Source organism: Vidua macroura, chromosome 9, assembly GCF_024509145.1.
Source record: "Vidua macroura isolate BioBank_ID:100142 chromosome 9, ASM2450914v1, whole genome shotgun sequence".
Classification (NCBI taxonomy): domain Eukaryota; kingdom Metazoa; phylum Chordata; class Aves; order Passeriformes; family Viduidae; genus Vidua; species Vidua macroura.
In genome coordinates, this window is record NC_071579.1 from 30,366,093 (window position 1) to 30,380,563 (window position 14,471).

At 40.2% G+C, this 14,471-nt stretch overlaps 1 protein-coding gene across 2 annotated transcripts in view; it reads left to right on the top strand.

The window, feature by feature from the left end:
* The first annotated feature begins 2,737 nt into the window (after window positions 1-2,737).
* PATJ (PATJ crumbs cell polarity complex component) overlaps window positions 2,738-14,471 on the top strand; it is a 133,954-nt gene continuing 122,220 nt past the window's right edge. For both annotated transcript variants that reach the window (XM_053985055.1, XM_053985054.1), the window contains exons 1-7: window positions 2,738-2,777; window positions 2,860-3,026; window positions 4,600-4,782; window positions 6,084-6,223; window positions 8,045-8,237; window positions 9,930-10,058; window positions 11,683-11,895. In XM_053985055.1, the coding sequence (XP_053841030.1) occupies window positions 2,756-2,777; window positions 2,860-3,026; window positions 4,600-4,782; window positions 6,084-6,223; window positions 8,045-8,237; window positions 9,930-10,058; window positions 11,683-11,895 (1,047 nt within the window). In that variant the 5' untranslated portion in view covers window positions 2,738-2,755. The remainder of the gene's footprint in view (window positions 2,778-2,859; window positions 3,027-4,599; window positions 4,783-6,083; window positions 6,224-8,044; window positions 8,238-9,929; window positions 10,059-11,682; window positions 11,896-14,471) is intronic.

Below are 14,471 nucleotides of genomic sequence, written 5' to 3' on the forward strand. Positions count from 1 at the left end.
AATTATCCATGACTTGAAAACTCTAAATTAGTTTGTATTTTCAGGGATCCCTTCACACCAGAAGGAGCTGTTTGCTTTAATTCCCACCCCCCAGCTCTATTATGGAAGAAAGGAGAATAAAGAAATACTAAGTATGGTTTTAGCATATTGCACAAAAAAAAGCAATCACTAAAAAGTGTTGCAAGCTGTCTAGAGGGCAGCTCTGATCACGAGGAACCCCAAAGTGCTGTGTAAACTTGAACTGTTATTCAACCACCTGAGATCCACTTGGGCATCCACTGGCACAAGTGGCTCTTAGGGACACTTGGAGCAGCTCAAGCAAGAAGCTGAAACTTCCTTTAATCTTTTTTTTTTTTTTTCCCTCCTGTTTTGTACCTCCTTCTCCGGGGAACTTCTGCCTCAATGGAGCCAAGATCTCTTACCTATAATTCTTCTCCTAAAATTTAAATCCCCAATTTTCTAGGGTCAGTCCCCATTGGATAATTGCTGTTGTTACACCTTCAGCAAAGGAAAAAAGATTAATTTTGGGGATGGTTAGCTCAGCACTTGGATTGGGCACAAAGCTCACCCCACCAAAATGTGAAGGATTCTTTCTGAGTGTTCAGCTCCCTGTTCCAGCTCACTATAGGATCAGCTGAATGGAAAGTGGAAAGGGAAGAATAAATGCATGAAAGAGGGCTGGGGAGCTGGACCAGCCTCTTTGCTTTGGATCTTGGGTGGGCATGGTGCTGTCAGGTCGTCATTATTTCCTGCCATGCTGGCTTTTTTCTCTGGGTTTAATCTTTTCCTCTCCCCACTGCTGCTTTAAAGGTGTTTCAAGCCACTCTTCCTCACTGGAGTTATTTTCCATCCCTTTCTCATTTTGGTTCTCTCACTTTCCTCTTTTAACTGCTGATGAGAGGTAGAAAAACAGAGGAGGGAAGTTAAACCAGGAAGAAAGAACAAATTTTCATATTCTTTGTCCTGATTTGTTAAGGTTCATGCCATATTTTCAGTCGAGGGAAGTTAAGTTTTGTCTTCTGGGTTTAATGAAGACTCAGGAGTGTGTAAGGAAATTATGTTTTCATCTGCTCTTCAGAATCAGCTCTCAGCACAGAATCAAAGGCTGCTGTGCTCTTTAGAAGTGTTTTACTTCGAATGGAAAAGAAAATAAAGCTGCAGCACTTCCAAAAGTGCAGATGCATTCCTGAAAATCTTTCAGGGGGTTGTATGGCTTTGCTGCTTCAACTCTTGCTATGAGTTTGATTTAAAATGACCTCCTAAATCTGTTAGGAGTCTTGCAAAGAGACTCATTCTGCCTGGCCCTGGGTGGAAACCACACAAACCCACGGAGCTCTGCAGGAATTCCTGCAGGAGCCAAAGCTCCTGGGATATGCACAGGAAAGGGTGCATAAATCTGAAATTGTGGTTTGTGACACGCCTCCCTCCACTTCTTTTTTCCAATTAGGTAAATCAACTTAACCTGACTCTGCAGGAGAAGGAAAGCTACTCACCTGCATCATTAATATTTTGGTAAATATAACAGTGTCCTCCCAGAATTCCAGATGTTTTCAGTGTGAGCAGAGACAGCGTCAGAGGCAGGGCTGAAAGGATCAGAGGTCCTGCTGGGAGAGAACCCCTGGAATGTGCTTACCCTGGTCCACCACATGACCCTTGCTCCTCTTGAACTGCAAGACTAAAAAATAAATAAAAAGCTTTTATATAGAGAGAGGGATACGGCTAGTCTTGTTCCAAAATAATTCCAAGTATATTATTCTGGAATTACACACTTATATACAGGATAGAATTAAAATTATGTAAATTGTGCTGTTAAATGGCTGACGTTTTTCAGAGGAGCTTGTACTAAGTGAAGGAAACTTGTTTGGTAGAGCTGCCTTGATAGATTTCAGAATGACAGGCTCCACATCAACTTAATAACATGCAAGCAAGGGTACAAATTTATCATCTCTGCTAATTGCAAGTCTGTTGTTTTTATACTGCCATCTAGGCCTCAGCCCCTGTTGGAGCCCTGTTCTATTTGGCACTGTGGAGGAGCTTGATAAAGAATATTCTGCTCCTTAAAAGCTTAATAAAGGATATTTTGCTGTTCATGTATGTAGAAAAGAGAAAGGCAAACACCTGCAGGAGAAGAGAACAGGCTTCCTTCACCTGTTGCAAATCAGGCTGTGATTAGAACAGACCTTCCTCAGGAATGTGTTGGAACAGGGATTAATATGCCAAATTTTGGGCTTTAACTCTGTGCTGTCCCATGAGTGAAGTTCACTGTTTTATGGGGAAACACAAAGTTCCATCCAGCTGGGCTGAACAATCATGATAAGAATACTGTCTACAAATGATCAGGTGGAAAGTATCTTCTAAATAACAGGTAGATTTTAGCTCTGTGTATATCTGTGAAGATCACAACTTTAATGTCAATATGCAAAATAATTTGGTTGAACGTGTCTCAGTTTTTCTTTTCAGTTTTTTTTTTTTCATAACCTGCATTTTTATTCATATTTGGAAGAGCTGTTCATATTCCTTCCTGTGTGTGTGAAAGGAAAAACATGGAACAAGATAAAATTTTAGGATGTGCTGAGGCTGTGTCAAGAGCTTTTTAAAATACTTGGGGTAAACAACAGGAGTAGTAGTACTTTTTTTATTAAATTTGTTGTAGTTAGCTTAAACTAATTTGTTTAGATCTATCATTAATTAATTTAATTTTTTTTTTTAATCCTCGGCCAGGTTATTCCGATCAACTCCAAAAACACCCCTCAACATGCCCGAAAATCCAGCAGCAGGTACGTGGTCTGAAAATGATTCCTTTTGCTGAGCACTGAGCAAAGAAGCTCCATTCCTAACCTGGACACGTTTGTGGTGCAGATAAGCAGCAGGTGCTGCAGATCCTGGATCGGCTGCAGGCAAAGCTGCAGGAGAAAAGGGATTCCCAGCACCAGGAAAACCTGACTGTCCTACGGAACACCCTCAGGAGCCCCTTGTTCAACCAGATCCTGACTCTGCAGCAATCCATCAAGCAGCTGAAGGAGCAAGTGAGTGCAAAATTACTGCTGTAGGTGTGATGATAACTCTGGGCGAGTGGAGCTTGGATCAGGACGCGTAGGCGCGTGTTAACGAGGGCGCTCTCATTAATAAGCTGTAACGTGGTGTTAGTGAGTGTTGGGCCTTTTTTTTCCTCTTCTGTGGAGCTGGTGTCTGCAGAGGCACTGCTGAAATGAGAAGTGGTTTTGCAACCAAGAGGTCATGGGGCAACGTGCTTTGAAAGGGATGCAGGACAGGCGGGGTTGTGTTGGAAAAGAACATCTGCAAAAGACATCAGCTCCAGTGTTTGGAGTCCTGAGCAGTGTTGGAACTGGGATCCTTTGTTTTTCACTGAAGCTAAGTGCTGTTGATCAGCTCACTGGCAGCATTTTTTCCTCCCTAAAAAACAGCATCACTTAGTCCCTTCTAATTTTTACAAGAATGCTTAACCTGCTTTGGCAAATAAAGTGTAGAAAACCCAGCCTGAAGATTTGCCAAGCTCTGATGCAGCTGTACCCAAGCGAGTTTTAAAATGACTTGGCTTCAGCAGAGGTTGGAACTTCTGTGGTTTGGTTTATAAAGCCAAGTGACGCTTGATTTTGTGGACATGGGCATGGACAAGTGCCACCCTGCAGCTGAGTTAAAATCTTCAGCAAACTGAAAACCAAGGAGTGACCAGCAGGGTGGGTGTCAGGGGGACAAGGCTGTCCCTTGCCAGGTCTATTGCAGATGTTCCTGCCTGGCTGGCCTGGTGGTGCCTGTGCCATTCATTATCCCTCCTTCCCAAGTTCCCACAGGTGCTGCATCCCTTCCTTCCAAGGCTGTGGATGCACGTCTGCAGTCTATTAAAAAAAAATGTATGAAAATGCAAATGTGTCTAAGAAGTGACTGTGACATAGTGGGGTTTGTATTTGGAATGTTCAGAATTCTCTTATCTAGAAAATTTAGGCTTTCTTGAAGTTCTGTTTAAGCGTGGGCACCTTCTTTCAGGATGGGATTTTCCAGTTTATTTTGTCACACTGGGAATATTTTTCATTTCTTCATTATCAGTGAGGACTAGAAGTGCAAGTTCCAGCAGAGATAACATGTTCAGTGATAGTTTGTACCCTAGGCTCTCTTTGGGGAGGGGATAATACAAACCAGGCCTCAGGCTCCTGAATGACTCAAAATATTTGAATTTTTGTGCCAAAATTCTGTGTGGGTTTCCCTAACAGTTGCAGCAGTGCTTGAGAGCCTCTTTAGTGTTTGGTGCTTTTGCATGTGTTGTTTCTGGAATACCAGGGTGAAAAGAGGATAAGGGGCACGGGCAGGGGAGAAGCATGAAAGAAGCAGGGGAAAATAAGTAGAAACACAGCTGAAACATTCAGGGAACTCCTGAAAAACAGTTTAAATTTGATATGGTAGCTTGGTTATAGATTATATATTAACGCTGCCTGACTTATACAGGTGAATAAATTTGTGTGAATGGGCATATATGAACACAGGTTTTTTGCTCCTTTGGCAGCCTGCACATAAAATGTTATTAGTGGAAAACCCTTCCTTTGTTTTCAATAGCTTTTCCACACCTTTGGTCATTTTCAACAGCTCAATTACATGCCTCCTGACCGCTCGGTGGATTTTGATTTTACCAAGAGGGGGCTGTTGGTGTTTGCTGACAAATCAGTCACTGCTGGGACACCTTGCACTTCACCTGGACCCAGAGCATCAGCCTTCACTCCAAACCTGGCAGCTAATGAATTTAACACGATCATCCAGCAAATGGCAAAGGTAAGGCTCCAAGGTTTAGTGAACCAAACTTTTTTTTTTTTTATTTTGGAGCATTTCACGCTGCTTTTTTTGTTGTGTGTCTGGAAGCGTGGTGCCTCCTAACCAGGGTAGAAGTGTTCAGAACTTTTCCCTCTGGAAGATAATGTCAGCAATAGGAAGTGGCTTGGTAGCTTGTTTTATTTTTTTAACTTCCATTGCCAATTTTCTGTTTTACTTTCTACCAAACACACCAATGTAGTAAGGAAGTTTCAGCTGCCAGAAAACATTTTTGGTATTTGATGACACTTAATTGAAAATTTTTCAGCAGAGAGTTGTTTTGATGGAAGCACTTGTTTATCAAGTACATTTTAAATTGGAAATGTACCAACTTTATGAACAGTGCAAAGGATTAAAAAAAACTAGCATGCAATATTTTATTTAACTCTTTATTTAGTATGTCTTAACTTTGCCAGGCAGATGCAGCTGTACCAAATTCCCTAAGAATTTGTACAGGTGCAGACATCCACCCATGTGGGATTGGCATTTATACCACGAATGCATTGTTCTGTGTTATTTTGAACCATTAATTTAATTGCTTAGTCATGCCTTTCTATATTAAGTAACTGTTGCTAATTGACTACCTTAATGTAGCTGTAATATTTTGAGCATTACTCTTCTCATTAGTGTGTCTTTAACTCATCAGAGATAAGATCTAGCAGTAAAGGCTGCACGTTATTTGGAATAAAAGAGCTGTGATAGCAGTGCATTCTCCCAGTAATATTTCCCAGTAAACAACCCCAGCAATTTTGTATTAGAACCTAAAAAAAAGGCAGTTGCAAAAGCAAACTTTTTTTAGCATTAAGTGTGAAGCTGCAGGGAGGGGGAGGAAATTAACTTCTTTATTTAAAAGCTGCAGCCGTTTGAATGCACACCTAAAAAACCAGCATTAAAAGCAAGGGGAGCCAAAAGACAAGTAATTTCGTTTAGCTATACAGCATTTCCAGAAATCCCAAATATATTGCTCTAGACAGCACTTCGTTCATAGTTTTCATCCAGTTTGGAATTCATCTCATAATGTGAATGAAGTGTGAAAGCAGCTCTTAAATTCCCTGAGGTTTCAGAACCACAGAGTGCTTGCGTATCCAATACGTTGCCATATTAAAAATAATAAATGGGGGAGCTTTTATAGAAATAACATATTCAGTATTTTGCCTTTGTTTATTCTTAGGAGGAGAATAATTCTCCCAGTGTTCATAAATTTTCAACTAGCTCATTCTGTTGCATTGAAAATTAGTAAATCATTTTATCTTCTGTTTTATTAGGGAAGACAAATAGAATCAATAACGATTGATAAACCTTCTGTTGGAGGTCTGGGATTTAGTGTGGTTGCCCTTAAAAATCCCAGCCTGGGAGAAGTTGGTATCTTTGTCAAGGAAGTCCAGCCAGGAAGCATAGCTGACAGGTGAGATCTTCATAATTGTGTTGGAAAGTTCTATTTTCCATGAAGGGAAAAGTCATGACCTTCATGTTGAAAACTCAATCAGAATAACATGTTTGTCTGGGTTATCTGCTGGGGTATTTTGGTGCTGGTATCTTGAATTCAGCTGAAATTCATCATCATTGAATTAATCTTTTCAGCTGAAAGGGGCTCATGTTTTGAGGATCAGGTTTTCATATGAGTTTTAAATATCCGAGCCATTCATAAATGGAATTTCCAGAAATCATGGCTCACTTTAGAGAATCTTGAGTCCTGATTAAAAAAACAAGAGAAAACTCAGAAAAGAATACAATGAAAATAAAAAGTAGATTCCATTTTAATTTTTATGCATTGTGTCCCTGAAAGGTTTTTTTTCCCCCGCCCCCTTTTTCCTTTATTTATGTGCCTCTGACAATGCCCTGTTTATAGTTGGTTTTACTGTTTGTTTCCTGTGTAAATTTAGATCCACTCCTCCCAACAGATCCTTGCACAGATGTCATCATAGAATCGAAGCTTCAGGCAGTTTCTTCCTGTATTGTCTGTGGGTTTTCACCCAACAACAAAAGGCAGAGCAATCCTTTAAAAATAAAACGCGATTGTGAAACCACAAGAGTTGGCATGAGACAAACGCAGTGCTTGGAATTATGTCTCAAGAAAAATGTGTCTAGATTTCAAGTCACTGGTGTCACTTTTTAAATAACACATGTCAGGAAGTGCCAACACAGGATGACAAAAAGAGTGGGGAGAGGTTGGAATGATAATGGCGATGGGCCCGCAGAGAACACACCAGAGAACACTTAAAGAAAAGCATATTAAGGCTCTTTCAAAGTGGAGACAGATGGACTGATCCGGATGTCAAAGGAGGGTGAATATCTCACTTTAGGATTTGATGACCTGCTGCTCACTTTCTTTGATGAGAGAATCTGAAATATGGTTAGTGCTCGAAGAAAGTGATTTCTGGGAAACATCTTAAACGTGGCACGATAAAAAGGAAGTTTCAAATGCCTTAGTTAAGATGTGCACTTATATTGTTTCGGAGTTTATAAATTTCCCCAGCATGCTTCCCGTTTTGCTTCTGAGACAAGATCTCCTGGAGACTTTTTTGGATTCCTACAGAGCTTTGAAGGCAGTGTCTGTCTATGTAACAGTTTGGTCTCGTGCTCGGAATGAATATTTAACAAAGGAGATGAGTGATGGTTTCTCTCTTGTCACAAATCTAAATTCATCACTGGGGTGAATTAACTGTGAAATTTATATTATCTCAAGGTAGCAACTGAACTGCGTGTTGCTCCAAGAAAGTTTCATGTCTGAAGCTTGATACTATAAATTTTAAGTAAACTATAAATATGCAGCACATCAATCTTTAGAATAAATAGTGATACAAAACAGCGTCAAAGCCTGAGATGTGGGTTCTTAGAGATGGCATCATGTAGTGCTAAACATAATGAAGAATAGTTCCTAGTTTATTGTGTAACTTCAAAAATACTTTTTTCTGCTTTGTAGTTCAATATCATCAAGAAAGTATAAGGGAATTGCAATTAAATTCTGCCTAGAAGCAAAGTAAAGAAGTGAGCAAATTTCTGTACCATGACAAAGCTGGAACAAAACGTAGCTGGGCAGTTTGGAACAGTGAGGGTGGAATGTAGTGTGTAAGCTGGTGAAGGCGCCCTAATAAGCAGATTTTTAAAACACATAAACATTTAACCTTGCACGACTGCCTGTTTTGCCTGTTCACATTTCAGTTGCAGGAGCCTGATGTGAAGTCACTGTGCTGCATTAAAAAATTGCTTTCAATGTTTTGTTAAGGGATCAAAGACTGAGGGAAAATGACCACATACTGGCCATTAATTGCACGCCATTGGATCAGAACATTTCCCATCAGCACGCCATTGCCCTCCTCCAGCAATCCACAGGATCCCTGCATCTGGTGGTGGCCCGGGAGCCACTTCAAGGGAACAGCAGAACTGCCTTGTTAAGTGATGTAAATCCACCTGAGACTGTGAGTTGTTGTAATACTTGTCAAAATGAGACTTCGAGCTGGGCTGGATTTCTTTTTTTTTTTTCCCCGTGGCTCTTAAGTGTTTGTGTTAGCAAGTTTAACATAGAGGGGTTTTTTCCTTTAATCAGATTTTATATGGGATGACATTTCATTCAGACTCGCCATGCAGTAAGCACAGAGCTTCCATTGCAAAGCTGCGTGGAGCTGTTATAAAGCAGATCCTGGGTTTTTATGGGATAGCAGAAGCTTTAGTAGATCTCCATATCCTTATCAGCAGGGTCTGTTCAGCACAGGCTGGATGAAGCATTTTATGAGAACACCCAGCTGAAACCTACTTGTGCTCAGCAATTAAAGATGCTCTGATTACCTCTTGAAAGAGAGTAAACATAACCTGCCATGAGCACTGCTTGGAACAGCCCAACCAATTTAAACTGGCACTGCTCACACCAAAAAGCCTTGTCTTTGTTTTAAAAAACAATTTATCAATCCCTGTTTATTTATCAGCTTGGTTTTTTTTGGTGGTTTTTTTGGGTGTTTTTTTTCTTTCCATCTGCAAATTTCAGTGATTGGGAAGCCTTTTGTTTTTGTGACAAAGGAGAGCTTTGTCACTGGGACATGTAATAAACCGGGGCTGAACTTCCATCTGTGTTCCACCCATATGGTCCAGGTGGCTTCCCTGAATTTGGACAACTGCACACCTAAATCCAGGGATTGCAATATTGGAATCTGAATTCATTATGCTAGTAGATTCTGATGAAAATCTGGGTAAAAGCAGTGTTTTTCCTTATTCTTAGCAATTATTTCCCTCATGATTATTACAGAGGTAGTGAAATCTGAAGGGTTTAGTGGATAATCAATATTGTTTATTGCACTGAAAATTTTAAAGAATTAAATTTTAACTGCTTTTTCATTGAAAGATCTGCACTGAACAGACTAACAAAATAAAATACAAATATATATCTCTGCAGGGGGTCTTTAAACTTCTTTTATGATATTTAACTGGCTTTGGCAAAGATTTTCAGTATGCTAATAAATCCTTTATTCACAGAAGACTTAAATCTGCCTGCTTTGCTCCATTTGGGCCTGTATGAGATATTAATCTGACAGAAACATTGGCTGGGTTTGGGTTGCTTAACAGCTTTGTTATTTTCAGATTGTCTTGTAGAACATAAGGTCATGGTAGAGTGTAGCTTGGAAATTTGCTTCCAATCCAGTATGGCAGAATATTGTGCTGTGCTATTAATTCAGTGCTGAATGGGGGTGTTCAGAGTGTGTAAGTGAAATAACAGAAATAAGAATTTGGGCAAGGCTGAGTGAAAACGGGGCCAGTGCAAGCTCCTTGCCTCTGTTTTCCCCTCTTGTTTGCAGTACTCTGGATTTATGAAAAACTAAAAGGATGCTTTTCATTTTGGCAGGAAAACCTTAAAATTGCTTTTTCTTAGTCAAGCTTTTTCCTGGTATCCTGTTACCCTGAAAGTGGAGGACAGAAATGTGTGTTTAAAAACAGATGAGAAATCCCACTGCGTGTTTATGAGGAAATGGAGCTGAGTGAACAAAATCCCACAGTTCTCCAGCATGTGGGGTGGAGACAGAAAATTGCTCTGATTAATTCTCCTCGTTCCTGCTGCACGTGGAAGCGAGAAACGTTAATGATGGTCCGAAATTAAAATCTCCTGTTTTTATTAATTGCAGATTCACTGGGGCCACATTGAAGACGTTGAGCTGATTAACGATGGCTCAGGATTAGGCTTTGGAATTGTAGGAGGAAAGTCGAGTGGAGTAGTTGTAAGAACAATTGTTCCTGGGGGATTAGCAGATCGGGTAATTTGTTATATTTTGTCACTTCTTGTTTGATTGCAAAGTGTAATTAACCGCTTTTGACAGTCTTAAAATAAACTAATATACTTAAACAAAAGGAAGCTGGTAGCATCAAAGTCTGAATGCCAGCACATGCTTCATAAATAAATAAAGGTTGAAGGTATGATTGAGGAAAAAGTCAGCACCTGATATAAATTAAGTTGTTCCCCAGACAAGATTTGGCTTTTGTAACATTGTTGAACATGCAAAAATTCTGAAAAGTTGCCTGATATTTGGTATTTTCAGCCTTTGGTCAGTCTGGGGCAGGACAAATACTCTGTAGAATTTGGCACATTTTGCAACATCTGTGGGGACAAACTCCTCAAGTGTCAAGTGAACTGTCAGGCAAGAAAATCTGCCCTCCCAAAGTCACTGCAATGCAGGATTCAGTTCAGAGATTGAAAATGTCCTATTTTCAGTGGGTTTCAGTGAATGGGGGTTTGATCCCTGCCTTGCAGCCTGACCAGTTCAAGGAGGCTCTTAGGTCTGGTGCAAAGCCTTTTGAAGTTGCACAGGCAGAGTTTGCACCTCTGATTGTTTGTCTTTAGAGGCTCGGTGCTGAGTGTTGCTGCATTTCAGGACTAGAACACTTGCAGTAACAAAACAGATTCAGATTTTCAAGCAAATTTGGTGATAAGTTAAAATATCTGCGGACCAGAACCCCTGCAGACAAAAGAGAGAGGCAAAAGCACTTCCTCTTATACAGGATGGAATAAAAGCTGAAAATTTGGAGAGCTTTGCTGGAAGATGTTGGCTTTTTCTCAGCAGTCTCCCTCTGAACCTCTCGTGTATAAATGAGTATATTTTAATTTTTGTCTAGCACCTGTTTTGCTGTAAGGAATAAAGTGTTTTGGCTACCAATGAAGCATGTAAACTAAGAACTCACCACATCATTCTCAGCTGAATGAGACATCATTAAGAACATGTGAAATAATGAGGCATGTACATGTTAAAATTGGATGAGTTTGTAAATGAGTTTGAGTTGGTTCTGGGAATAACTCTGTGATTGCTGTATCAATCAGTGCACCAAAGGTGGTGGAGCTGTGCTGATCAATACCAGCTCAGAATTTGGTGCTAGAAATTCCTGCTTGTGATGGGAATGATGATGCAGGTCATGAATCATAATTATCAGGTAAAAAATGTGTGGAGTCTTGTTGCCTTCAGTGGATTTACTCACTTGAGCTGGAGCTGGTCACATGAGAAAAAAAATTACCAGGCTAATATAGAAGTATGAGGGAAGAACTCTGTAGAAAACTCCTAAATCAAAATGCTGTGCTTACATTCTAACTCCTACCTGATGAGGAGTATTCTGTGAAACAGAGCACACAACAATCTGTGAGATTATAAAACATTGTTGCTGCCTGTTTTCTTCTAAATGAGCAAAACAGTGGGAAAACCAGCACAAAACTGTGCAAACGAGTCCTTGAGTTATTTAAAATGTTGCCACGGTGGTCATTTTCTTCTGGCATTTTCTCACATTGGTTCTCATGGCCCTGAAGATGCCCCTGCACAGTTTCAGTTTTGTGATGGAACAGATACTTTATGGGTGGACTGGAAACACTTTTTGCCATTTCATTTGCGTTTGAAGGACGGGAGGCTGCAGACAGGAGACCACATCCTGCAGATTGGAGGCACCGACGTGCAAGGGATGAGCAGTGAGCAGGTTGCCCAGGTGTTGAGGAACTGTGGGAATTCTGTCAGGATGATCGTTGCAAGGGACCCCAGGTGTGAATTCATGGAGGCTCCACCAGCTCCCGTGAGCTGGCCAGTCAGCGCATTACCTTCCCTTCCAAATGGAAATGTGAGTATCTGCTGCTTCCTTGGGACGTTTTTAAGTGTGTTTGTGGCTTGTGATCAGAAAGGAAGGAGAGAACAGAGAGTTCTTGGGCCCTAAAGTGCTTCTCCTCTCTTGAGTTTCCAGATATATGCTTGTGTTTAAGTGGTCATTATTACAGCCCTGCCTTCTATAATTTTTCCTTTTTCCCTGTATCTTATTAATACCTATAATCTTGGGATTGGAATGACCAGCTTTACAGAATTTATTTCAGAGTGGCTAATTTAATTACCGAGACCATAAACATTATCGATAAGTGGTACTTTTAGTTCTTCTTCTTAGCTCGTTACATTTTTTTCTAATCAATCATTTGCAAGTGGATTTAAAACTGGACTGTGAATTTCCCTAGTCTGAAATCCAGAGAGCCACGGCCACACCAGAATTATTCAGCACAATCATCTTTTTATGAAACATAAGTGTAATGTTTTCATAGTCTACGCTACTGCCTGTGATAGGAAATATATCTAAAAATTTTGAAACTTGTTTTAGCAAATCTTATCATGGTCATATCAAAGTCTCTTGTTTTTGAAGTCATTCTTTTCAGTTTTGAGTAATTAAAATCAACAAATGCTACACTAAGTGTACAGTAGGTCTCGAAACATAAACAAAGCTGTGCTTGTGTACCATCTGCTACTACTGTGCTGCTTAGATTTAGGTGTAGAATCTGAGTAGCCTTTTCTTTCTTGTTTAGTTTCTTGAATATGAGTGAAGAGAGATTTTTTTTGTTTTTGTTTTTGTTTTTTTTTTTTGAAGCACTGTTTTTAATGTCAGAGTAGAAGTCACTTTGCTCCAAACTCACCCCTTTGCTCACCGGGCACAGTCACTGCAAAGGCAGCTCTGTGTTTTACACCCCTGGGAAAATGCTGTGGCTGTGTCACTCAAGGATTTTGGGTCCTTCTCGAGCTCCTCTTCCCCCCAGGGTTCCCCAGGAGGGATCAGTGCAGCAGGAAATGCAGGGTCCAGGAGATGGGAGGGGTGATCTACTGGGCTTGTCCAATATTTGACAAGAGGCTTTCCAAGGGAATCAGCATTCTTGAGGCCCTTCTTTCCTGACTGGATCATATTTTCCAGGGCCTGTATTAGGGGAAAAATAAATAGATTTTTTTTTTTTTTTTTTGGTAGTGGTCGTAATTTTCTTTCCTCCACAAAATACTGTTTTTCTCTCTTCCTGTTGTCACTGATCAGCCCTGAGCACTGTAAATGCTGCAGCCTCCCTAAAATGTGATTCCTTCTTCGTGCCTTTTCAGTGTCCTCCCTGTTCCTGTTTTGCAGTTTAGAGGGGGAAAATTCATTTTCTGAACTAAATAGTGCCTTCATGTTTAGATCTGAAGAAATTCCTCTTCCTCGTGCCAGGAGAAATTTGCAAAGACAAGATTAGTTGTTAATCTGAATGTATTTATTAATTTAGTGATGATTTCAACGATCCCCATTCAGTTTATGTCAGTTTTATAATGGAACTTATCCCTATAATCTAGTTTTTCTCTGGTTTATGAGTACTTTCACTAGCTGTGAGCTTTGGAGTGGAAAATATTTTCCTTTTCTCTTTTTTGTGAAACCAGCAGAAAGGCATTTTTAATAGTTGGTTAGTTATTTTCAGTTTTATATTAATATTTAATTTTCTTTGAATTTCCTGTGTTAGAGAATAACTGAAACTACTTCTGTGTGTGGGCACAAGAAAACAATCTTATTATCTGTACTGTCCAAGATAGCAACAGCAGTGTGTGTGCTGACTGTATTTAGGACTTTGCAGTTTGATTTTTCTGGACTTCATTTCAATTATTTTGCATTCTAGCAGGAGTGTCACTTAGAGAGAGATGTTTATAACCAGAGCACTGACTCTGAGGAGCTTTTTGATTGTGAAACCAGCCGGGCTCTCAAGGCCACAGCTCCATTCCAGGTGCTGCTGTGGGCTTGCTAATAAGTGACAGCACCCAAACTTATCTCCATCTCCATCAGCCTCTTATGGAGCAAGGGAGTTGGAAGGCATTTAATGAGCTTAATGACTTTGCTGGTGGAGGGAGGTGTGTGTGATAAGGAGATAGTGCCCATCGATTTCCCTTCCATTGAGAAGTGAAATAGGCATGGCTGCAGCTCTGGGCTGCTTTTCATATGGGTCCTTCCAAAGCTGATGCTTGGCACGCATTTGATTGAGCTTCTCTTTTTTCACTCCCTTATGAAATGTTTTCCATTTTCCCAGTCCCTTTTTTGCTGTTGGCAGTGACAGGATCCCTCTTGATTTCATCACTTTAACAGACCTTACTCTCATCATCTTTTTTTGATCTCATTGCTCTGTATCTGATTACAGAAAGAAAACAACTCTATGTATTTCAATTTATCCCTTGCAATCCCAGATTTATGTGCTTGATTGTTTTTCTCTTTTGGTCTCACCAGTGTCTTTACTGTTCCCTGTTTGAACTCTTGCCTTGCAGTTCTGAATTTTACTGCTCAGAGGAGAATTGCACAGACATCCCAGGGCCAGCTTTGTAGGGACTTTACAAATGAATTTACATTGCATTTAAACAAAAGGAAAAACAAAATCACTT